Genomic DNA, 25942 nt, shown 5'->3' on the forward strand with positions numbered 1-25942 from the left:
TCCATACTGATTGCCAGTTTTCCTAGGGAACGGTCTGTCCTTTCTGGCCTGTCATCTGCCTCGCGTCTCCAGACCCCGTGGTTCGCCCTGGTCTGAGTATCCCGATGTTAACTAAGCCACAGCATCTTCCTTGTTAGCATTTCCCGGCCACTCCTGGTTGCTAGGATTGCAGGCTTGCCTCCGTGGCCTTCTTCAACATCATCGTGCTACCCTTGACCTTGGGAATCAGGCTTCAGGTTTGCCGAGGAAAGGCCCGCATGAGATGTTGGTCGCAATAACTTTGAATTTACAAGATTAACTCGAGCTCAAGTGAGGCGCCTTCCTCTGGTTAACCTCGTCCATTTCTCCATTTGTCTGTGTTTACTGTGATCCAGTGCGGTTTTGTAGTGTTTTCATGAAGGTAGGCCTCGCAGCATTTTATGATGCTAGATTGTCATGACGGCAGTTGATGACGATGATTGGTTTCTCTTGCAGCTAAGGATAAATCTGAGAAAATATTTGCACTAGCATTTGTAAAGCTGATGAGATACGATGGGACCACCCTGAGGGACGGGGAGCATGATCTCATCGTCTACAAGGTATACCACTTCATTGGCGCCATATTGCTAGTATGGACTCTTTCACCCGTCTCTGGGCTTCCTGGCCTGAGCTGACACTTCCTCTCTTTGTGAGGAAGCTGCTCTCTGGCTACAGTTCGTTATCTAAGTGAACATTGCAGATGACCAGCCTTTTGGCTGTTCCTGATGAGAGAGGATGATGTACGATAAACGTTAACATGAATTAATCCACAGGAATAAGGGAAATCATGAAAATAGTTTAGCAAATGAAAAAGAGCAAATATCATGATGGTTCAAAGGATTGAGGATAGCAAGGGATAGGAAAGAATTAGGTGTCGGTCCTTTGTGACTCGTGTTCGACGTGCGTGTAATTAAACCCACAGGCGGAGGCAAAGAAGCTGGAGGACGCCGCGACGTACCTAAGCCTGCCCTCCACGAAGGCAGAGCTGGAAGAGAAGGCGCACTCTGCCACGGGCAGGAGCATGCAGAGTCTTGGAAGCTGCACCATCAGCAAAGATTCCTTCCAGATCTCAACACTGGTGTGTTCCACGAAACTTACCCAGAACGGTGAGTTTGGGGACAGACCCGTGTCACCCCGCGGTTTCCCTCCCCCTCCCGAGTCCTGCTCGTGCTCCCCGTTCAGCAGCGGAAGCTTCAGCAGGAGCAGGATCACTGTCCGTGGGTCATTCACGCATCCTCCGGGACGGACGGTGTGGGCATCCATGGACTAGCAGGGAGCGTGACATCCATTGTGCTTCAAACGTCACTATAGTTTTGGTCTAAGGATTAACCTTAAAGAGAGATAAACCAGTGGGCTTGCTTTAAAAGAAAGGTTTTTGGCCAAAGGAACACAGCACGGCGTAAGGGGAAGAAAACACGAGACTTGGAGTCAGAGCAAAGACGTGCCTCTGAGCCCTTGCCCTGTGCTAATCCTGGAAGTGACCTTGAACGGGGGCCTCTGACACCGCCTGAACCTCATTTCCTCATCTAGGCACATATGCAGGTGTAACGTCTGTCTCAAAGGGCCTGGCGGGGGTTATGTGAGCTGGAGGGTCTGAGGTGCCCACTCTGTGTGTACCTTCCCGTCTCCCAGCTACTCACTGAGATAATTACCAGTTACCTTTTTTTTTTTAATTTGTTTTTTTTTAACATTTATTTGTTTTTGAGAGAGACAGAGACAGAGTGTGAGCTGGGGAGAGACCGAGAGAGAGGGAGACACAGAATCGGAAGCAGGCTCCAGGCTCTGAGCTATCAGCACAGAGCCCGACGCGGGGCTCGAACTCACGAACACTGAAATCATGACCTGAGCTGAAGTTGGATGCTCAACCGACTGAGCCACCCAGGCGCCCCTTTAGCTTTTTCAAGCTACAGAGTCACCGTCTGTTTTTTTTCTTTTTCTTTTTCTTTTATTAAAAAAATTCTTTTTATGTTTATTCATTTTTGAAAGGCAGAGAGAGACAGAGCACAAGCAGTGGTGGGGCGGAGAGAGAGGGGGACACATAATCCGAAGCGGGCTCCAGGCTCCGAGCTGTCAGCACAGAGCCCGACGCAGGCCTTGAACCCACAAACCGAGAGATCATGACCTATGCTGAAGTCAGACGCTCAACCGACGGAGCCACCCAGGCTCCCTCAGTTACCTTTATTTTTAAAGGTTGGTTTTGGTGGCCTTTCTAATTCCCCTGGCGGTGAGATAAGGCACCGGCTGATGAAGCACACTGAAATGCAGAGTCAGGTGGTGCCTGTGCTGGGCCGGCCGGCTGCCTTGAGTTGTTCCCACCGCTTGCAGAGCCCCCAGCAATGTGGCTGTGTGGCCAGGGGCACTTCTTACTCACAGCACACTGGACGCGGCAGTCCCTTCTGTATACTTCCTACCTTTAAAAATCGCATCCCCCAAATGTGAGCATATCACAGCTGTGCAGGGTGACTTTATGCTCTCTTGAAACTCAGCTGAAAAATCCAATTTGCCCTCTTAGCCACCCAATATGGATTTTGATTATTAATGTTTGTTGCTATCTTGAATTGTGTCCCTGGGGATTGTCTGTAAATCTTGGCAGGAGTCTCGGATTTGCCCGAGGGGTAGTCACTGTTTGGACCTTAACAGGATCAAAGGGGACAGAGTAACCCTCTCCTCTGGAAGCCGTGGCATTGGATGGGAAAGAGGGCTGGGCAGTCGGGTGTACAGGCCCCGTTCCAACTTTCCGGGCCCGCCTTCTCCACTCCGTTGTATTGCGCTGTTTAGAAGGTGCTTCCTCACTGCTTGGCTCGTGAGTCAGCTGTGCGGGGGAACCTGGGGGATGCATGAAGGCCATTGGGATACGTCTCTCTAATGTCTTCATCATCACGGTTTGCCCTAAGCATTGCCCTAAGCTGGTGGTAGTCAATAATCTCCGTGAGCAATTGTAAAGCCTTAACTGGGCATCGGGTTCTGTGTAAGCATGGGGAGGGCTGCAGAAAACACGGGGGGCTTGTGCGTTTAGTGCCCAGGGAGCACATGGTCAGCAAGGCAGGTGCGGGTTTGGGACCGCGTTACGGAAAGGATGCCCCCACGGGTCAGATGTTACTCTCTGGATACCACCCTGGTAGTTCACTAGTCTGATGGCTACACCGCCCAGGGCCTCCTTGAACTCAGGGCAGTGGCAGCCTCTCCGGGGAGTCACCGCCCCATGCATGTGACGCTTCAGCTTTCCATTACGTGCTGGACAAAATGAGAGCTGCTGTGTATTGTCATTTTCAGTACACAGGACGCCACCGCCTTATGCTTGGGTCACGTTCCAGAAGCACGTTTGGAAGTTGTTATTTGGAACTTGAACACATTTTCCCCATCCAAACAACGTCCCGAAGAGCAGTTAGGTTGGGAGGCTCCCCCACAGAATCCTTCATAACCCACGTATGGCTGGAGAAGGGGACTGTGAACGAGAACTCTCCAAGGTGTTGGTTAAGTGGCAGCCATCTCCCCGGGGGGTGATGTTGACCTCTCCTCGCACCTCCTGACTCCTCGGCCGTCATCAGTCACAGGGTAATTCCTTCCCTGGAACTGAGGGAGCGAGCACCCTGCTATTGGCAGCAGCGGTTGCCGGGCAACGAGGAGATTCCGACGTGATGCTCACTGAGAGTAAAGGGGGCATCTTTTGTCTTTCACTGCACACCAGCCAATGATTCCTCTTTTCGGGATGGTGGTGTGGCAGGTGGTGTGCAAGATGGAGCTGCCCCACTTGGCGTCTGAGCACTGAGTCCCAGAGTCTCATTCGGGGAGTCATTTTTCTGCAGCCATGATTTGTTCCTGCGAAGTTCCGTTACTTAGGGAAAAGCAGCGGCTGAATTATTCATCGAGGTTTGTATTAAACATCTCTGTTCTCAGCATTACTGGATGCTGTGGGGGATAAAAAGGGAAGTTGAGGATGTGATTCCTCTCCTCAATTAGCTTCCTATGTAATTAGAGAGAAGTCACAAGACACAGAATCGATCACGGCCAAGCCGCGGTGGCTCCCAGGGATGAGGGCTCGGACAGGGAGCGCTGGTCTGACCCTGCTAGCGGGGGGCTGGTCAAGCTGTTTTCTTAAAACAGGCTCTCCCTCCTTGGAGGTGTTCTTACGCTGGCCAGTTGTACTTTTTCTCAGATTTAAAATACCGACATCAGCCTAAGCCTCCCTCACACCGGAAGTGCCGCTAACTTTGCGGGAATGGAATCCAGATAAGTAACTAGTTTCCATTGAAAAAACACTGGTAACTCTCATGAGGTGGAAATCTCCCTTAACGCTGGCACCTAGGGCATGTCTGGGCAGGATGTGGCCTTTCTCATACTCCATCTTCTTTTACAAATGAAAACATGTTAGTTTTCACGATGAATGGCTAAAATTTTTCACTTCCTCATCTTCTTGTGGATGGACAGCCACTGCTGTCTGTCTTCATGCTGGGTAGCTTGCTGAACACTTTCTCCACATCACACCATTTAATCCTGGCACCAGCTTTCCAGTTGGGCAACATCGTACCCATCCTTCAGATAGGTAAATTGAGTGAGGTTAGTTGCCCAAGGTCATATGGTGGTGATGTGGCCCAGCGGGCATTCGAGCCTACAGCTTACTCATTGCCCAGTGCTCCTGGGTACCGTCCCTCTTCATTGTCACTGTCCCCCCCCCCCCCCCCCCCCCCCCCCCGCCAATCAGCTGTCCTTGGGGGGAGGGCAAATAAAGGAGAATGTATGTTTTGGTGATCATCACACGAATGCCTTTTGCGTTGTTTAGTCCTTAGCAAGTGTCTTATGTCCCCTGAAATGCTAAAATTATATTGCCAAAATTGTATTTTTCTTTTCATTATGAACTAGGTTTTTTGTTTTTTTTTTTAATGGAGATACTTCGCGTAGCTGAAGTTTCTTCCCGATGAGCATAAACAGTCACTTGGAGGCACTTTGCTAATTGTGGTTTTTTTCACGTAATGGGATATTAATATACTTTCAAGTGGAGAATGTGTGGGCACATGTTCTTTCCTAGAGGTGCTTTGGATTCTGTCTTCGTGCCTTAAAGAACATCTTGCTGTCTTAAACAAAATCATCTCCGGACATTGTCTTCCGCATTTAGTCTGTAAAAATGCATCCATTCAGTCTGTGGTTTTTCTATGAGAAAACAAACCAGATAAAATTCAACCATAGGAGACAAACAGCCATGGTGGGTCAGGCCACGATGAGGGCAGTGGTTGCCCCTTGGCCCAGGCTTCCCGTCACCTTGTAGTTTCTGTACCTGAACGTGCATTTCTTATTTTATGTTATTTAATTAAAAAATAAATATAAAAGCCATGTTCTCAGATAGGAAAAAACCCACTTGGTATTTCAGGACCGCACTTGATGGGCCAGCAGCCTTCTTCCAGACCCTCTGCTGGTCTGAATCTACCTTCTTGCAGGTTGAAAAGTTCAGCCCTTTTTTCTAAAGCTCCCGAATGCATTTTTTTTTTTAAGTTTATTTATTTTGAGAGAGAGAGAAAGAGAAAGCGCACGAGTCGGGGAGGGGCAGAGAGAGAGGGAGAGGGAGAATCCAAAGCAGGCTCTGCACTGTCAGCACAGAGCCTGACACGGAGCTCAAACTCATGAACCAGGAGATCATGACCTGAGCCGAAATCAAGAGTCGGACTCTTAACCGACCGAGCCACCCAGGTGCTACGCCGAATGCAGTTTTAAGCTTCGACCTGGAATCATTTCATGGTAAATGTAGTCGGAAGTCATGTATTCAGCCATTCGAGGTGTCAAGTATGTTCTAGAAAGTAATGAAGTTTTTAGCGGGAGGAGGTTTCCAAGCAGGGTTGATCGCTCTGTTTCAAAGTTCTATGGAGAACCTCACCGGACGCGTGACGAAGGGAGACCAGGTTCTTGCCGCGAAGACCTGATGTCCGTTGTTCTCTGTTTCCAGTGGACCTGCTGGGGCTGCTCAAGTGGCGCTCCAACACCAGCTTGCTGCAGCAGAACTTGAGGCAGCTGATGAAGGTCGATGGTGGCGAAGTGGTGAAGGTAACGCAGACCCCGGGGGTGGCGTGGTGTGGTGTTCTTCCATGTGTGGGCGGATCCAGGCACTGCCTGCTCGGTAGCATGCGATTCCGTCAGAATCCCTCCGTCAGGTGGCTTCTGGTGGATGTTGCCATGCACCTCCACGTGGACAGACTCCCCCTTGGGTTCCGGTTGGTAGGGTGGTCTGGCTTCACGGGAAGGGAAACGGGCTTTGGATTCAAGCCGGTCTTGGGTTCTGGCTCAGGAGGTCAGAGCACTGAGAGCCTTGTCATGGCTGTTTGCTTCCCGTGTGATCTTGGACTCGTTTCTTAACCTCCCGCAGAACTCTGGAGAAATGTTAGGTGCCCTCTTGAATCCTCATCTGCAAGATAGGACTGTCAGACTAGGGTGATCCGAGATCCTTGGAGTGCTCCAATTCTAGAATTCTTTTCTTTTTTTTAATGTTTATTTATTTTTGAGAGAGAGAGAGCGTGAGCCGGGGAGGGGCAGAGAGAGAGGGAGACACAGAATCCGAAGTAGGATCCAGGCTCTGAGCTGTCAGCACAGAGCCTGATGCGGGGCTTGAACCCATGAACCATGAGATCATGACCTGAGCTGAAGTCGGACGCTTAACAGACTCAGACACCCAGGCTCGTCATCCAAATCTATAATTCTTTTTTTTTTTAATAATTTTTTTTATCAGAGAATTGTTATTACTTCTGATATTAGAGCGTTCTATCCTTTTTTTGGCCCCGGTGACTTTTCCTTTTATGTAAGGAAACCTGTTTCCGTGTTCAGTTTGCCCCATTTGGCCTGCACACGATCGGCTGGTCCCCACTGGTGGTGTTCTGTGAGCGAGCTCTCTGCCGCCGGGTCTGTCTGTCCCTGGCTCAGTCCTTCACCCTCTGTGAGAGGTGCTTGCAGAAGGAGACCGCCTTATCTCTGTAAAAATTAATTACTTAAAATGGCCTTAATTAAGCAGCAATATGGTTAACTTCACTATAAATCTGAAACTCATTGTATAACCGTTGAAACATATCCTCGCCACTCTTCCAATTTTAATCATCTTTTTAGGTTTTTGTCTGCTCCCTCTGGCTTGGACAATGCTAATTGCATTTGAAACTTCTCTGGGTCTTGTAACTTCCCCGATGCAAATGGAAGCTGGGTGAATAAGTGAATGTAACTCGAGGAGACACACAGTTAATGAAATTTTGTGCTTTTTCCTTTTGAAATCCCTGTATCACATCAGGAATTAGCCGTGTTCCTGTTGGCCTATTGTTACACATAAGGAGATGATCTAGAACCATCTTGTCTTGTTGTCCTTCACTCCCCTCACCTAACCTAGTACCAAATCCTGGTGTTTAGCCCTGGAAGTGGTTTTCACCAGCCCCTGTCCTTCCTGTGTGTGCTGGCACCATGGTACTGTGTGTGTGACCTGTCCGTCCATCGCTGGTACATCCCGAGTACCCTGTAGTCCTGGAGAGGTGAACGGACGTGTCCAACCCACACGGCTGTTAATGAGAGCCAGGGCTGGACGGATTCCCAGCCTTCATGGGGCTCCTTTTACTCTGTTTGAGGACGTCATAGACCGAGTTCGTTCCATTCATTCCAGCCCCCCCGCCCCCGCCCCCCACCTTGTGCACATTCATAACTGCTAGTAGGGACATGACATTGAACGGCGGGTTAAGAACAGTGTTTGCTTCTTTGCTAAAAGATGCAGTTGCTCATTTTGGTGGGAGATGAAAATGGTGACTTGGGGCCTCCAGGGGATAGTCTTAGAGAGAAGGTAGGTGTCAGAAGAAGGGCGTTCATGGCTCCATGTGAGGGACTTCCTTCAGGATGCTGGTATCCCTGTACCTCTGCGGCTCGACAGCCAGAAAAACAAGACTCCGGCTCTCTGCTGCCGCGTTTCCGTGCCACTGATCCTGTCATTTGTCTGGGTAGGATGGGTAGAGCTATTGCAGGGACGCTATGTGAACCGAGACGAGCCACAGTGAACTCACGAGCTGGTGAGTCCATTGGCAGCAACATTGGGCTGTTACCAGATGGCGTGAAGTTTTGACCTTTGCAAAGATTTTATGAGCTGAAAATGATGGGAAATAATACGCAAGTAATGAGGTGATGTGGGCTCCTCCATAATTGCAGGGTTGGTAAAGCCTTTGATGGCTGGACCAGAACACCTCTTGGGCAGCGAGGTGGTTTGCTTCCCCTGCCGTCTCATCCCACTTCCTGGGATGAAATCGTTGTGTGGGGGGGTTGGGGGGGCAGCACAGCACAATATAATGAGGCTTTATGCACTGGTGGGTCTCGGATCTCTTACTAGGTTTGGGAGGATGTCCCCTTTCCTGAGGGAGATATGTAGTGTTGGGTTTGGGGCTGTTGCAACGTTTCACAGCGTAAGGGGGAGCAGTGGGGCAGGCACTGGTTTGGGGAGCAGGTCCGAGTGGTTGGGTTCCTCAGCCTGAGTGCTCAACCCATTCGAGACCCTCTGGGAGGACCTGAAGGCCCTTGTGGTTCTGTGTGTTCTATGCATGGGCTGAGCCATCCGGGAAGAATGTGGCCCAGACATCCCATTCAGCCATCCTTCTGACACCCTTGCTATGGGGCTGTCTCACCTGTTCTTTGGTTTTTAATAACAGCTTCATTGAGATATAATTCACATACCATACGATGCACTCTTTTAAGTTTACTTATTTTGAGAGAGACAGAGAGAGCAAGTTGGGGAGGGGCAGATAGAGGGGGAGAGAGAGCATCTGAAGCATTCTCCAGTCTCCGAGCTGTCAGCACAGAGCCCGACGCGGGGCTCGAACCCACACACTGCAAGCTCATGACCTGAGCCGAAGTCAGACGCTTAACCGACTGAGCCCTTCATTCGTTCTTATGGCTGAATAAGAACCATCCCAACGTATGGCTATGCCACAGTTGTTCTCTCAGTTATCAGCTGGTGGACATTCGGGTGGTTTCCCCATTTTGATGTCTAGGAGGAAAGCTGCTGCGAATATTTGTGTACAGGTTTTTGTGTGGACGGGTGTGTTCCATTCACTTGGATACAAGCCTATGAATGAAGAGGTTCCCGTGGCGAATATACGTTTGACCCTTGGAGGCGCTGTCTAAGCGTTTTCCAAACCCATCGTGCTGTTGTACATTGCCACCAGTGATGTGCGAGGCGTCCGTTTCCTCCGCTTCGTTGCCCGCCCCATACTTCCAGGATCGCTCATGTCTCGATGGTAGCATTCTCGGTGGGTGTGCAGTGGTAGGTGCCTGTGGTTTCGATTCGCATGTCCCCGTCGCTTCTCGGCCTTTTGGCTAAAATCAAGTGCGATTTGCATGCCCCTAGTGACTAATGATGATGTATCTATATTTTATTCTCTTTTACGCCAATGTTCTGTCATGTGGCACACTGCCTGTTCTTGAACTCCTCCACAAACAGGGAACTCATTACCTACAAGATGGCCTTTCCTGGTCCGTTTGACGCTTCTCTCGGGGGAGGATGGGGATGGGCTTGGAAGACAATGTCCAGTGCGACATAACTTTGGAATCGTGCGATTTTTTTTCTTTCCTTAATTAATTGATGATGGTTTGTCATTCTATGCTCTGATATTTACCTGGTGAATTCTAGTAGGCTATAAAAGGAATTTCCAAGTTGCTCTTGAATAAGACACGCTTCTTGGCGCCCCAGGTTTAGAGTCTCACACCTCTTCTGTCCTTGGGCATCTGGGCCTCTCGAAGGTCCTTCATTACTCTCAGCTGGAAGCGTGTCTCTCGGTGACTTCTGCCCCCTCCCTAGCCCCGGTCCTACACTCGGAGTCCGGGACGAGGCCGACCCAGCCTTCGCAGAGCTGGTGTTGAGTTCTTTGTCGCCAGCCTGGTGAAGACCAGGAAAAGGGGTAGAGAAGACCGAAGGGGTGGGGACTGTCAGGCATGTCCCTGTTGCCAGTCGTCCTCTGCTTGGCTCAGGCTGCCATGTCTTTGCTGTGAGTTCACTCATCTCAGATTTTTGTCTTGTGCCTTGAGTGGCTCGGAAAAGTCCCCGGAGTGCACAACTTCTTTGGAGACTTCTGCGGGAGATGGGTGTTTGCGTATTGCCGAAGATAGTGGCTATTCTAGGTTGGGGGAAAGCTGCGTGAGTTTACTTGGTCTGCTGACATTTGGTGTATCTCCAGTTCCTCCAGGACACCTTGGATGCCCTCTTCAACATCATGATGGAGAACTCCGAGAGCGAGACCTTTGATACGTTAGTGTTTGACGCTCTGGTAAGGAGCCTCTATTTTCCATCTATTCCGATGTTAGGGAGGCTTTCATGCTGCAGCCTTTGAAGCTGGGGGAGGGCAGCGATCTGAGAAGTGTTTTCGGTTGTAAATCCCATCAAGGCATTGGGTTTGAGAGGAGGGGAGTAGCTTTCAGCGGAACATTATAGTTAGGCCAGTATCATTTCTGGAGTAAGAAGAGGTAACTTCCGAAGATGTTCTTGTTCCTTGATTCCCACCATAGCGCAGGTAATTCAGATGAGGATTCCAGAATGGCTCACGTTATCTTGCTAATGAAAATATTGATGAATTTAACAGGTTTTTATCATTGGACTAATTGCTGATAGAAAATTTCAACATTTTAATCCTGTTCTGGAAACCTACATTAAGAAACACTTTAGTGCAACATTAGCCTACACGTGAGTTCATTTTTCTATGTTTATCGTTCAGTGTCTTTTTCATATGCTTTTGTCTGTGATCGTACATCCCCCTCCCCCTGCCCCCCCCCCCAACTCTGATTTTCCTGGGATAATTTTTATTACTGTTTCCCTTATAACAGACCTAAACATCTTGTTGAAAGAAGATACGTGATAAATTACCATAACGTTCTGGAATAAATTCTGGTTCTCCTCCATACCTTCCATTTGTCTTTGAAATTTTCAGTTTATGTTCGATGAAACTGATCTATGGATGCGGAGTGCCTGCCTCACCGTGGCTTCCTGACCAGCTTTTGGCGAAAGAATAAATGGATGTGTTCCTGGTTTGAGATGATTGGTTGTCTAGTGTGCATACAACTCAGTTCTCAGTAGATCTTTTTGCTCTTTAAAGAGGGCCTTCCTTTTTGTTCCAGATGCTTCAGCTGTAATGGGCTTGGGTTCTGACTGCCAGCCTAGCTGCTCTTAACCCTCCCGCCATGTCCCCATACCTGCCCCTCTGGGTGCCTAGTAAGCAGGCAGAGCAAATGTGTGGTATCCCGGCCTGAGATGTGGCTCACTGGGTGTTGACCAGCACAGTCTGGGAACCCTGCTTAACCCACAGCACTGTCACTTCCAAGTTTACTTTTCTTTTTTCTTTTCTTTTCTTTTCTTTTCTTTTCTTTTCTTTTCTTTTCTTTTCTTTCTTTCTTTTTCTTTCTTTCTTTTCTTTCTTCTCTTCTTTCTTTCTTTCTTTCTTTCTTTCTTTCTTTCTTTCTTTCTTTCTTTCTTTCAAGCTTATTTCTTTATTTTGAGAAGGTGGAGGGGAGAGGGGCAGAGAGAGAGAGTGGGAGAGAGGGGTGGAGAGAGAGGGAGAGAGAATCCCAAGCAGGCTCCACACTCAGCATGGAGTCCAACATGGGGCTCCAGCTCACAAACTGTGAGATCATGACCTGAGCCGAAATCAAGAGTCAGACGCTTAACCTACTGAGCCACCCTGGCGTGCTGAAAGTTTAAATTTCTTAAACCTCTTTGGGCCTCAGCTTTCTCATCAGTAAAACAGGCACATCTTAGGGTTTCTTGAGAATTTCAATGAGTTATTACATGTTAAACGTTTGGAGAAATCCTTGGTGCTTAGAAGGCACTAAGCAATAGTTAGGTTTCATTATTATTATAATACTTCTGAGGAGTTACTCCATCTCTCTTACCAGGGGATTTGTTGGCATTTATTTAAACTTTTAATTGTGCGAGTTGCAATTAAAAAACATTTAAATAATTTCTTTAAGAAAATTCCCCACCGTGGAATCGCTAGAGATGGTCGTCTTTAGTGCCAATAACTTCAGTCAAAGCTCTCGTGTGTCTGGAGCGTATCTGTTTCCTTGCCTGCGTGCAGCCATGAACACAAGACCAGAGGTCTGATGCTGGCTCTTTGTATGACGTCAGTCATTGTGTCCCTTGGCCCTTTCGTGTCTGCCGTGAGTGCATGTCTATTTATTGCAAGGCGGTGGGCGGAGCCCCAAGTGGGCAGAGAGCGGCCACATCCTCACGTACACAGAACCAGCTGTGACGAGTCCTTTGTGCTTGCTGGTAAATGTTTGTTTCCGACGGTTTGTTCTCTTAGTGGAGCTGTCCATTTTGTGCTTTGGGCAGTCCCTTTCAGACCGTGAGGAGGGCTGACCGAGCGGGGCCATCTTGCCAGGGCGGACGAAGCAGGGTTTGCGGAAGTGGCCTATGAGCTGCTCCTCGTGGGGCGGGATCTCCCCACGCATCACGTTCACACTCCTGCTTCTTCGTGGAATTAGGACCAAACGGCTCTTCTCGGATTAGCTTTTGTATTGGGATTTCAGGAAATCAGCTCGGTGAGTGAGCTTGCCACGCTGTGTTCCAGACCTTGTGTTGGCATCGCCCATTCTGTGCCTTTGCCATAGGAGGCCAAGTGAAAGTCGGGGAGTCTTTGGAGAAACAGAAGTACCATTTTATCTTTAAGAGATGATGGGATGGAGTTGAGAATCGGTATCCTCCCATCCAGCCCCTGTAATATGCTGAAAAGCAGATTCATTTTGGAAAATAAGTGTTCTTGTGTTTTGTTTTGTTTTTTGATTTTTAAGCGTTTATTTATTTTTTGAGAGACAGAGAGGGTGTGAGTGGGGTAGGGGCAGAGAGAGAGGGAGTCACAGATTCCGATGCAGGCTCCAGGCTCTGAGCTGTCAGCACAGAGTCCGACACGGGGCTCGAACCCACGGACCAGGAGCCGAAGCTGGTCGCTTAATCGACCGAGCCACCCAGGCGCCCCTCTTGCCATGTTTTGGTAAAGAAGCAATCCCAAGTGGTTTCTTAGTTCGAATTTGAGAATTTAAGCCTTGAAATGCCAAAGGAGGTAACTGTGATTCATGCATTTCTAGCCAAATCACGGGAAGTTGTCTCTGCGTTAATGGTCTCTGGGCCAGGGGAAATTGTGGCACTGGGTATCCTCACAGAGGGTCTCCCAGCCACTGCCCCTCTGGAAGCCTGAGCAGGTACAGATGGAGCTGAGACTCTCTCCCAGATACTTCCTTTACCTCTTCCCTTTGGTAACGTGGAGATCTTCAGCCCTCTCCACAAAGAACCCCAAGACAAGAAACGAAAGGTGACTGCAGCAGAGGACCTCGCAGTGCCCCACCTCCACCGCGGGCGTAGTCTGGGTGCGGGAGCCCCGCAGAGTCACCGGTGATGCTGATGGCGCCGGCGGTGAGGGCGGACTGTTCCTCCGGGAAACTAGCAGAGCTTCTTTCTGGCCGCAGAGCCACTTTTCCCGGAGCTGGTCCAGGTCTTGCCTCTGCTCAGCGGATGCTCCATTTGGTCTGTGCCTCTCAGCGAGTACCACGGGGGCTCCGTCTTTGTGCCATTACAGATGGCCTCGCTCATGCGGATGTGGCTCTTTTGACATCCTGCCTCATTTATTTTCTGGTTCTGGGTCTTTCTTTTTGCAGATGATTCCATTAATTAATTAATTAATTAATTATCTGTTGGGAAAATTCCCAAAATGTGTTCTGTGGAATTTCTCTTTCTATTTCCTGAGGTATCAGTGGGTTTAATAAGAAAAGGTAATCTGGCCAATAAGCTTGAAAAAGTAAGTTAAATCAGGTGAAACGGATTTTCTGGCAGGACCCTAGATGTCTTCTGCTGTGCCTCGAGGGCCACCGGAAGACACGTGTGGTGAGCTACCCTCCCACCGTGGGAGCCAGGGAGCCACTGGGGAGAGGACCTCTCTGGCCCAGATTCTTCCTAACACCTTGCTCGGGTGCCCCTCTCTTACTTTGGAGAGTGAAGAAACTCTCAAGTTTCTTTACTAGGGTTCTGCAACCTGATGAGACTTAGAAATGACTTCCCATCTGCTTGGTCACCCAGAAAGCTTCCCCCTCCCCGCTCCTTAAATGTTTATTTTTGAGAGAGAGAGAGAGAGCGCGTGAGCAAGAGTGGGGAGGGGCAGAGAGAGAGGGAGAGAGAGGTAGTGAATAAGGCTCTGTGCTGACAGCAGAGGCTGATGCAGGGCTCGAGTCCACGAACCATGAGATCACGATCTGAGCCGAAATCGGCCACTTAACCGACTGAGCTACCCGGGCGCCCCTTGAAAGCTTTTTATTGTGGTTTATCAGGACAGTGGTTACTCTTAGGGCTATTCTGAGGTCATCCTTAATGCAAGTTACAGTTGCTCTTACGGGTATCTTACAATAATCTCGACTAACAGTCTGGGTGTGTACGGGCTCACAACTTAGCTGGAAATGCTGGCCGTGCCCTACCAGGTTATCTTTATGAGCATAATGAGTATGTAAAAAGTCACAGTGAATTCTTGTTGATGACATGGGAAGTTGGGGCTCATAGAAGTTTGGCCGATGGTTGTTGGACAGACTGCACATTTGTGGCTAGTTTTTGAATTATGGTGTGGCCCAATACACCAAAACCAGAAACCACGTTGAAGTTAAGCTAGGTGTTCTTTTATGATTCAGAAGCATTGCTTCAGGGTCAGCCTTCTGATCAGTGAGCAGTTATTATTCGTTTATGGGCCAGTAGTAGTAGAAAATGTAGAAGTTGGGGGCAGAATTAAAAATTCACCATTGCCACGACTGCCTCTATCATTTGAAAATAAATGTATGCTCCGTGTTAAAAAAAGAAACATTACAAAAAGCATTACAAAAACATATATGGCTATGAAGAAAACCTCTTCAATTTTATTTAGCATTGGGGAAGCGAGTGTATCTGTCTAAGCCTGGGCTTCTTCACTTATACGTTAAGGGTAATATACCTGCTATTATACCCAATTATTATTATTATACCCTAAAATAATATTTGCCTTATTGGGCTTTTGTGAAGATTAAATTACATAATACATTTAATGCTTAGAAAAACCTCTAAAACTTAGAAAAAAAGGCTGGTTTTTTGTTCAGATCTCGCTCCTCTGAGTGTTATTTTATGGCTCACTTTTAATCTGTTTCGAATGCATTTTATAAATAGGCATCTACGGATAAGTGTGAACCAAAAGAAGAGTGGCCCACTTATGTGTTTCTGTCCCAATTAGGAATTGAGGTGTTGTAATTTTCTGAACGCGTTAATTGATTTGTGATTCTATTACGAATAGGAAGCTGACAAAAGTTTTAAGAAACTATGTGGACAATGCGGAAAAGCCGGGAATAAATGACCAGCTGTACAAAGCTATGAAGGCCTTGGAGTACATCTTCAAGTTCATCGTGCGCTCCAGGATCCTGTTCAATCAGTAAGTGTCACCGGTGCTGGCCCTCCTAGGGAATTTTAGGCAATCTTTTACTTCCTTTCTTCTCCTTCTCTGTTCCCCTCTCTCTTTTCCCTCTTCTTTCCCTTCTCTCTCCTTCTTCCTCCCTTTCTTTGCTTTCTAGCATGACAGAGCAGTAATAGATAGCCGTGCCGGGTTGGGGTCGCCCACTCTTGGGTAACTGCTCCCCACGCTGTGAAATGCGAGCACAGGTTTGAACAGCAAGCTCTGTTCCCAAGTCTGAAATGTGTGCGTGTGAGTGAAATACTGACCGCTGATGTATTCCGAGTTTATCAGAGGTAGTGCCGGGTGTACACGAAGGGCTCCGAAGTTCGTGCCAGTGTATCTCTCGATAGAAAAAAAGGCTCAAGAGGGCAAACAGTTAAAATAAGCAACAACGTCAGAAGGCTAAAACCAAGTTAAATTGCCTCCCTTGGGAAGACTGGAGCTTCGGCTCTTTCTTTCCTTCAACCACAATAATATTTTGCTTCTGGAGAGAGATTCTCACGTGTGGAACTTCCAGGTGAATGGGCTTTCAGGTATTGAGGTCAGTGACCTGTTTCTCCTACTTTGTGGATGAATGTGTGCATCGTTTTTGAACCTTAGAGTGGATTGGGGGTGTTGGTGACTTTCTTTTTTCATAGAGAGCGGTAACCTTTTTCCAAGCGTCTGTGATTAACAGCTGTGCTCAAGCCAGAGTTTCCCAGTTAGCCCACGATATGGAACTGTGTGACTGAAGAGATGTTGCGAAAGGGGCAGACTGAGCGTTGAGTGTTGAAGTGGGCTCTCTGTGCTTGTTTCTTTGGGAGGATGGCTGCTTTGGGTGACCTACTGTGAGTGATGATGGTTCCTGTTGATTATTCAAGGTTGACCTTCTTGTTGTGAGTTCTACACTCAGACATGGAGTTTCACAAACTGATGTTCCTTTGATTTACAGAACACACATCACCTTTAAGAAAAAATTTTTCTTAAGGTTTATTTATATTTGGGAGAGAGAGAGAGAGAGAGAGAGAGAGAATGTGTAAGTGGGGGAGGGACAGAGGGAGACGGAGACAGAATCTGAAGCAGGCTCTAGGCTCTGAGCTGTCAGCACAGAGCCTGACGCGGGGCTTGAACTCATAAGCCATGAGATCATGACTTGAGCCAAAGTCGGTCGCTTAACCAATTGAGCCACCCAGGCGCCCCATCTTTTAAAAGCACAGTGCTTTGTGACTGTACGATTGAAAACTGGGAATTGGACCATTGTAGACCCAAATTAGTCCCTTTCTGTTTCTCTTCATTTTATCTTTGTTGGCCTGAGGTAGGCTCCTTCAGAAGGGCCCAGGAGAAAGGGATGGTATTCCGAATCCAATCTTGTGCACACCGTGGTGCAAATAAAGCCAGAGGAGCGAGTTATTGACTGCATAGACCTGGAAAAGTGATACACAGGGCGGGACCCACCATTGATTAGAGTGGTGATCAGTGGTTAACTGCCCCTGTGTTATTGGTTAAGGATTATTGTGCTTGTGTTCTCTCTGGAGTTGACGTGATATAGACAACATTCTCTACGCTGCCATTTGAATGTATGAAGACACACAGTTTGAGGCCATCATGCTGTCATCCTCAACTAAGATATCAAAGGCCTGCTCTTTGTGCTAATTGTAGGTAGGTATGAATCTTGCTGTAGACTGAGCTTTCTCTTAAGAGACAAGGCCATTGACGATTTTCCCGCCGTCAGCTGTGAAAGATGACCAAGTAAAGTAGGCTTTGTCTTCCTGCATTTTATTTTATTTTATTTTATTTTATTTTATTTTATTTTATTTTATTTTATTTTAATTTTGTTTAATTTAATTTTATTATTAAATATAATAAATTAATACAATTAATTCTATGAAAATGAACTTCTTGTCACCCTCTCTCTCGTTTTTGTATTTTTCCCCACTAAATTTAAATCATTAGTTACCCTAAACCAAAATCTGCACTAAGGTGAGAGCATGAACTTGAGAGAATGGAATAGGCAGGTGATATGTATAGGTTTTGTCATGTTTTATTTGAAAGAAATTTAACCTGGTACAATTTGTAATCAGCATGACATCGAGTCAGGGGTTTGGTGATGCTCATTTCCTTCCCAAACACACTGCTGACTTTCCTTCTCATTTAGAGATTAGGAATCAAAAGGAACGTGCATTGATAATCAGTGTGTTTCTGCTATTGTAGTAAGTGCCATAATCTTGTACAGAATAATGCAGCTGGAAAAGATTGGGGTCACCCAAGTGAACCTTTGGCAAAGTTAGTTCTTTCTCTTAATCTCTTTCAATCTCCAAATACAAATGGCATGATATCTTACAACCATGGCCCATCAGTGTTGAATCTGATCAGTCTTCCTAGAGGTTAGGGATATGATTGGCTTTGTGTTACAGGAAAGCCTAGCTTCACGTGGCTTCACCAGATGAGCTTTACTTCTCCCTAACTCCATACACAACATCTAGCCCGGAGGAAGATTCCGGAACTCGTGCACTTGTTCCCTGGTTTCCCCATGTCCTTGGCTCCATTTGCCTTTCTGCTCTACCATACTTAGAGTCTGTCTCTTTGTCCTGTGGTCCTGAGGTGGCTCCTGCCCCTCCTGGCATCAGACCTGCATTCTAAACAGCAGAGAGGGGAAGGTGTGGCATAAACAGCCCCCTCGGTACTCTCCTTTTTAAAGAACTTTCCCACACCCTACAAAGTGCCACGTGCTTTCATCTGAGTGGCCAGAACTATGTCACATGACCACCCTAGATGCAAGGGAGGTTGGAAAAGACTTTTATTTTTTTTCTAAGTGTATTTATTTATTTGGAGGGTGGGAGAAGAGGCAGAGAGAGAGGGAGAGAGAATCCCAAGCAAGCTCCTCACCTCCAGCACAGAGCCCGATGTGGGCTCCAAGTCATGAACCGTGAGATCGTGACCTGAGCAGAAACCAAGAGTCACGCACTTAACTAGCGGAACCACCCAGGTGTGCCTGGAATAGATTTTCAGATGGAGTTATTGATGCTTTCCACAAAATCAGGGTTGTTTTAGTGCAGGAGTAAGGGAGAAGTGTATATCGGATAGGTGATTAACATTCTCTTCCTCCCGCTTTTAACCTGAATTGCTGTTGCCTGACAGCTCAGAACGCCCCTAACTTACTCTGAGTTACTAAGTTCTACTTAATTAGGCCCCTGAGAGCTGTTCTCCCTTTTAGTTTGGGGGTCAGTCTCAGAGACTCCTGTCACTAGTACCTCCTTGGCTTTAAATCTCCGGAGCCCTGCATGACGCACAGATGTGATTACTGTCTCTGCACAAGTGGAGCGAAATGCTCAGCAGATCCTTGCCTGTGACCCGGGGGAGGGTTTTCGGTTCGATATCCTTAGGAGTGCCTTTGTTTTGGCGCTTGGCAGCGCGGTATTGGCATTGACCGTGATCCCTCTGCCGGCCTTTGTCCTGGAGTGGCCCCAGCAGGGGGCCACGCCTGATCCCAAAGGCGTTTCTTTGCTTGGATGACTTGTTTGTGAAGAGCTGGGACTGTTCAGGACAAAAGAGCAGAGAGGTCGCAAGGCGAGCAGCGGCAGTTGCCAAAAGGCCGTGAGACTTTCTAAGGCTCCCAAGGCCCTTGTCTGGGCATTCCGGACCTCATCCGAATACTGTAGCTAACACGAAGGTTTTGACGACGAGGTCCTTCCCTCCTGCCTTCCCTCCTCTGCCTTTTCCTCCTCTGCCTTTTCCTCCTCCCTCCTGTAAGTACCTAATGGGCTTTGGAGCCCTGACCGTACCCCTGAGGGCAGAGAGCAACAATATGTTCCTTTCAAAACTTAGAACCCGGTTGTAGCCACATTATGTAGATAAGATCAGGTTCCTGAGATTCAAACCTGTAGTCTGAAACTGCTGAGAACTCAGACTCTGTGGGAAGGAACAAGGTCACGGTCTTCAAACCGTGGACCTCGGGACTAAGGACTTGAGGAGGGTCTCGCTCTCCCCACCCCCACCCCCATTACCCCACCATACATTTCAGGAGGCCTTCATATTCCTGTTTTGTACAGGCCGCTTAAAGAGAAAGCAGTCCCGTGTCCTACGCAGATACCGGGAGCATGTGCTGCGTGACGAGATGGGAGCAGCTCTCTGGTGTGGTGTTTTCAGAGCCGGGGGAGCAGGCAAGCCAGGGTTCCCATTTTCTTACCTGCACCACGTTTGTTACCTTGGGAGAAAGACAGTTGTGCTCACAGCTGGAGGCGACAAGAGCGTTTTTCTCTTTGCAGGTGGAATAAACGTTAGGGGTCCTTTATTTTTCTCCTTCTTTCAAAACGGTCGGCTGTGTTTTCGGGGATTGTCCTACGTTTGCAAAATTCCCGGCTAATTGATAGTCATTATTCTTCCAAAGAACAAAGAGGTGAAACTTTGGAGAGGAAGATACAGAAGACTATCCCGCTACCTTTCTCACTGTGCGAATCTGTGCTTTTTCTGTTCTGTTGAGAAAGCTCGTTTTGTTTTGAAGTGAGAACAGCCGTTTTAAAACTCTGGCCCGAAGACATTTGGTTCAGAACCCACAGAAGGATTCCTGACAGCCAGGGGCACTTCTCCGCTGGTTTTTGTTTGTCTGTGTTTTCTGTGTGGGTGGATCACATTAACTAGGAAGCCAGAAAACAGACACATCCTGCATCAGATCTTCTGAAGCAAATTACTAAAGCTCGTTATTGCTGTGTTCCTCTTCTGTCTTTCCGGTGCTTTGTGGCGGCTCTGCCTGTCATCTGGTGTTAGCTTTGTGAATAATGAGTTATTGATCATGAATAAGTTGTTGCCTCTCTGTCATTCTGTTCTCATTTCCTGGGTCACAAAAATAGAATGTAGTTAATAGACAACAATTTTGTCATTCCTTGATAACGAATACTTATACAACGTATAAATAGAGCAAGGAATGATCACTAGGTCTAACTCTATTTTCTGCTTATCTACTGATAGCCCTCTGAGTTCTTTCCTTTCACCCCTTCCTCCACCTCAAGGCGGGTCATGCAAGGGACTCTTCTTGGTTTATTTCATAAAACACAGAGGTGAGACTCTAGAGGCCTCCCTTTCACTACAGAAAGATGCATCAGTGGGATTGCTGTAAAATACTAACCGTTTCGGTGTTTTAAACATCTTGAGTGGAAGCAGAGAAACTAATACTTAAGTTTTCACCAGAGGGATTCCTGGTAGAATTTTAAATATAATAGAGACTCATTAATTATACCTTCCAGATTTTGAAGCTGTGTTATGGGGGCATACAGATACAGAATTGTAATCTCTCTCCTGTGGATTTACGGGCACAACCTGCCTTATTGCACTTTGCAGATACTGTGAGTTTTATAAATCGAAGGTTTGCGGCAACCCTGTGTTAGGCAAGTGTATTGGTGCCATTTTCCTAAAAGCATTTGCTCACTTCATATCTGTGTCACATTTTGTTAATTCTTGCAATATTTCAAACTTTTCATTATTATTATATTTGTTATGGTGTTATAAATGGCTGAAACCCCAGATGATCATTAACATTTTTAACAATATCCAAAAAGAATTTTTTTTAATGTTTTTATTTGTTTTTGAGAGAGAGAGAGACAGAGCATGAGCAGGGGAGGGGCAGAGAGAGAGGGAGACACAGAATCCGAAGCAGGCTCCAGGCTCTGAGCTGTCAGCACAGGGCCCCACGTGGGGCTTGAACTCACAGACCGTGAGATCATGACCTGAGCCGAAGTCGGACGCTTAACCGACTGAGCCACCCAGGTGCCCCGACAATATTTTTTAAATTAAGGTATGCACATTTATTTAAGGTATGATGCTGTCGCACATTTAACAGACTGCACTGTAGTGTAAACCTATTTTTCATATGCACTGGGAAACCAAAAACTTAGCTTTGAGTCTCTTTATTTTATTTTATTTTATTGTGGTGGTCTGGAAACTGAGCCTGTAGTGTCTTTGAGGTGTAACTGTATCCCTTAATAAATATGAAAACATTCCCTTTATCTTTTGGTTAATATTTATTTGCATGGAATATCTACCTTGCCTCCCTCTTTTTTTTTTTTTTTTTTTTTTTTTTTACTTTTAACCTTTCTGTGTCCTTATATTTAAGGTCTGTGTCTTGCACACAACACATAGCTATAGCTTTATTTCTTATAGTATGAAAATCCTTTTAACTGAGTAGGTGATTTATTTACATATGTTGTAATTGAGTAATATGTTGGGTGTATATTTACTGTCTTTTTGTTAACTTTCTCTTTTATCCATCTGTTTTATTATTATTTTTTAAGTTTATTTGTTTTGCAAGAGAGATGAGTGGGGGAGGGGCAGAGAGAGAGGGAGACAGGGAATCCCAAGCAGCCATTGCACTAACAGCATGGAGCCTGATGTGGGGCTTGAACTCATGAAACCATGAGATCATGACCTGAACTGAAATCAAGAGTCAGATGCTTAACTGAGCCACCAGGCCCCCCTCTTTTACCCACCTGTTTATGTTCTTCAATTACATATATATTAGACCCCCTTATTATACCCTACAATCTCTAGTATGCTTTTCTATATTTTGTCTCTGTGCTTATTTTCATGTTGAGCATCTTCCATTTCACTAATTCTGCCTTTTACTTTGTCTAATCTCAATTTAACCCATATAATGAATTCTTAATTTTGGATATTCTATTTTTAGTTTCAAAGTTTTCATTTGATTCTTTGCTATAGATTAATTTCTGTACTAAACTTTCCCATCTTACCTTCTGTTTTCTCATCTCTCCATTTTTCATATTTCCATCTTTTTACTTTCTTCATTTTTTGTTTTAAAATATGATAATTATATTTGTGTTGACATTTTTGCTAGCTAACTGCAATACATATTTTTTAGGTTTATTTATTTTAAGAGAGTGAGCAAGCGAGCACGAGCAGGGAAGGGGCCAGAGAGAATCTCAAACGGGCTCTGTGCTGTGGAGTGTGCAGCCCGACATGGGCCTCGATCTCATGAACCGTGAGATCATGACCTGAGCTGAAATCAAGAGTTGGACACTTAATCAACTGAGACACCCAGGTGTCCTGCTAATTGCAATATCCTGACTACCTGTGGTTCTGTTTCTGTTGTCTTCTTCCTTTTTTTTTTTTTTTTTTTTTTATTTGGCCATGTGATCTGTTCTTTTGCTATGTTTAGTTAAGCTTTATTTTAATGTAGCTCAGGATAATGTGCTCTTCTTCCAGACATGATTCCTCCTTTCCCTCTGTAGGCAGACAGTGGGAATGACCTTGTACTCTACACATGCTGTACGGGGTCAAGGCTGTGTGTAGCCTTGGTAAATCCTCTGTCTCCATTTGCTTCTGGTTCTTCAGGGTTTTCGGCTGAGAGTCTGCTGGGACATCTGGGACCCTGCCCCCTGGCATTTTCTAGGTCGTTGTCATTCATTGTCTTTGGAGGCTAATAAAAACTCTACAGAGGTTTTCGGTGTGGTTTTTAGTCTTCTGCCCCATGCAGCTCTAGGAATTGGCAGATGTCCTGTGGACGAGAATGACTGCACGCCTGAAGCCTCCCCAAGTGTTTGTACTACTCTCTAAAACGTTGCCGTGTTGTTTGGTGGTGTTACCGCTAGCAGAAGTTCACGACTCTATACTTTTGTTTGTTTGCCGTACACCGTTTAAACAAACTCCTATTGAATAAAATCCTTTGCAAAACCGATACACCAGGTTGCAGTTTCCCATTTTAGACAGAATTTGTTGCTTTCCAGTGGAACTCATTTAAATATAAGATTACCTCTAGGGTAATTAATTATCACTTAGTTTACAAAATTTCCCTTTGTACTCAAGTTTTCAGGTATGGTCTACTTTTAATTAGGCAGAAAACTAGTCTATGTTAAGAAAACATCTGCATGGTGACATTTTAAAATGCAGATGCGTTGCTTTTTAGTAACAGCAATTTGAAGTCACTGCTAATCAATGATTTATAGATGAAGCTTATTTATTATTAGTAACGTGTATTTGCATACGTGTAGCCAATGTACGTCTTTATTATCCATTTATTGAATATACTCCACCTCCTGAACATTTTCCCATTACCAGTTCTGAGATGAACGAATTTGTGTAGTGTCATCACTCTGAAATAAAGTAATTTTGAATTTACTATCATAATGCCATTTGCAAATGGTTACGAGATCGGGTTAAATTCAGGAAATTAAATTTATGTTAATTATGGGACATTGTGGGTTTATAAAACACTGGCAGGAAACGCACTGACATATTACTGGTGTCCTCTCTGTAGGGTAGAATTAAAGCAGAATTTCTCTCTTCCTCCTTCCTCTGTTCCTTCCTCTCTCTTTCTCTCCTTCCCTCCCTATCCGTACATTTCTGTGTGTTTCAGATTGAGAAGATGTCTTACGTTACACTGAAAAAAAAGCGATAAATGGTGTGGTTAAAAACCAGCTCGCTCAGCGTGGAGACTTGCCTCCCTAGCTGGGTCTTGCAGACGAACCCCGTTTCCGAACTGCTTCCTGTGTTCCCCGGGTGTGGAGGACGTTCCTCCCTTTCTCCCCTGCCGCTCAGGCAGCACCCGTCGAGGCTGTTGGGGCAGGAGCGGACCGTGGGGAGGCCCGGTCTGCCAGGCCCCACAGACTTGTGTGTGCTCCTTTGCAGACTGTACGAAGACAAAGGAGAGGCCGACTTCATGGAGTCCCTGCTACAGCTCTTCCGATCCATCAGCGACATGATGAGGGGCGAGTCGGACCAGACCGTCCGGGTGAAGGTAGGCCCTCGTGTGCAGGAGGACCGGCCGTCCTCAGGGGGCACCGTTAGCCGCAGGGCTCCCGGGTGGGGCGAGAGCGGCGCCTGTCCCTCCTGCAGAGCGTGAACGGGAGTAACGGCCCAGGGGTGGCATCTGTCGTGCGCGTAATCCTGCTCCCTGGGCGTTAACATTTTTTTTTTTTTCCCTTCTTCTTTCGAGGCTGTTAAATACTGTCATTGCTCTCTCTCTGCCCCTCGGCAAGGAGATGTTCTCAATTTCCTTTATGGAAATATGGGGATGCTGAAGAGAGTCATGTTTGCGTGTCACTTGTCAGGATATCTTGGGGGCCAGGAAGAGGTTGTAGATGTCCCAGGCCTCAGTCGGACCGCAAGCCTTGCTGTGGGAATGGGGATACGTCTTCGCCCTACAGCGTGTCTTTTGCTTGCGTAGAAGAGTGAGGAATCCCGTGGTCCCAGGTCCCAGGGACCTCACCGACCACCTTTAATTACTTGCTCTCACCTTGTTGCCCTTTGGAAGAAAGATGCCTTCACCTCTGGTCTGCAGGACGCTTCTGGTGTGGAGGTGCCGGGAGGCAGAGCACAGGGAGGGTCCGTGGAGGAGCCTCAGGGCCCGCACACTCTTGGGCTCCCCTGTTCTGGCAGTTTCCGTGGGGCTGACCTACTGCAGAAGGAGGTGCGGTTTGCAGTTTGCTGCCCAGGCCGATTCCTTCAGAGAACAAGAATCTTCTGGATTAACTCGTGTTTTAGAAAGTGACTTCCCTACTTTGAAGTTTACCATTGAGCCTGGAACAAAGGCGTATGTGCGTCAGATGTGTGTCGCGGGTGCTGTGACCACGGGCACCGGCGCAGCTCGACGTGGATAGAGCCACAGTGGGCCTGTGATCTCAGACGGGGTGCAGCTCTCTGGCCGCGCCGTTGGATTCTTCCATGTAATTTCTTGATCTTTATGTGAATTTGGTATAAAAAGACTAGTGATCTATAGGGAAAGCGATGTGGTGGGTATTTTGAAGTTTTCGGTGAACTATTTTGGCAACTTGATCTTGCCTAAAGCTTCCTTATTGTTCCAGGGTTAAAATTAGCCATGTGTTCAGTACATTTACTACTACATCCTGTGGCATTTCAGAAAAACAGGTGCGGCTGGCGTAAGAATAGATAAAAATTGCAGAAGTTTGAGCCCAGAAGTAATTTTAGATTTCTAAATGTACTCTTACATTATTAAATTTGATTGGGCTTGACTTTTGTCTTCCCACCTCCCTCTATGTCAAGTTATTTAGTGACTGGAGTCTTGCAAGACCTTCCTATGGTGGGTGTTTTATTTTAAGACAGGAGCGAAGTCAGTGATGTTCATGCATGGATTCCGCCTTTCCATCTGCGAGACCGGCGACCGAGCTTTATTTGCAGCGTTGACTCCCTCACTGCTAATTTTGTACCTTGTGTTTTTGCACATTAGGTGCTCTCTCTGCATGTGAGATTTAAAGACTTCCATCCCAGGACCCTGGTTTTTGCATTGTTCTGGCTCTTTAGGTTTTGCTCTGTGGAAATGGAAATACAGTTGTGAATCACGTTCTGTAGAGAGGATATGAAGAAGACTATGGCGTTTTGTAAGGGTTACATGTTGTCTCCCAAAGGGTGGCCCTTGGTGGCCGTTTCGATTTTTGAGATGGTCTGTGTGCCCTCATCTATGACTGGGAAGACCACATGTTCTCGTGCCTTGCTGGCATCATGGGCGGTAAGCTGACGGGATTGGAGGCTGGGGTGGGGGG

General features: G+C 46.8%; 1 protein-coding gene across 3 annotated transcripts in view; it reads left to right on the forward strand.

The window, feature by feature from the left end:
- The window catches only part of DOCK1 (dedicator of cytokinesis 1), a 524611-nt gene that overhangs the window by 112097 nt on the left and 386572 nt on the right, over positions 1–25942 (forward strand). For all 3 annotated transcript variants that reach the window (XM_042961087.1, XM_042961088.1, XM_042961089.1), the window contains exons 17-23: positions 475–578; positions 941–1124; positions 5954–6051; positions 10191–10280; positions 10593–10693; positions 15303–15437; positions 24072–24180. In XM_042961087.1, coding sequence (XP_042817021.1) covers positions 475–578; positions 941–1124; positions 5954–6051; positions 10191–10280; positions 10593–10693; positions 15303–15437; positions 24072–24180 — 821 coding nt within the window. The remainder of the gene's footprint in view (positions 1–474; positions 579–940; positions 1125–5953; positions 6052–10190; positions 10281–10592; positions 10694–15302; positions 15438–24071; positions 24181–25942) is intronic.

Source organism: Panthera tigris, chromosome D2 (assembly GCF_018350195.1).
Source record: "Panthera tigris isolate Pti1 chromosome D2, P.tigris_Pti1_mat1.1, whole genome shotgun sequence".
NCBI classification, from domain to species: Eukaryota; Metazoa; Chordata; class Mammalia; order Carnivora; family Felidae; genus Panthera; species Panthera tigris.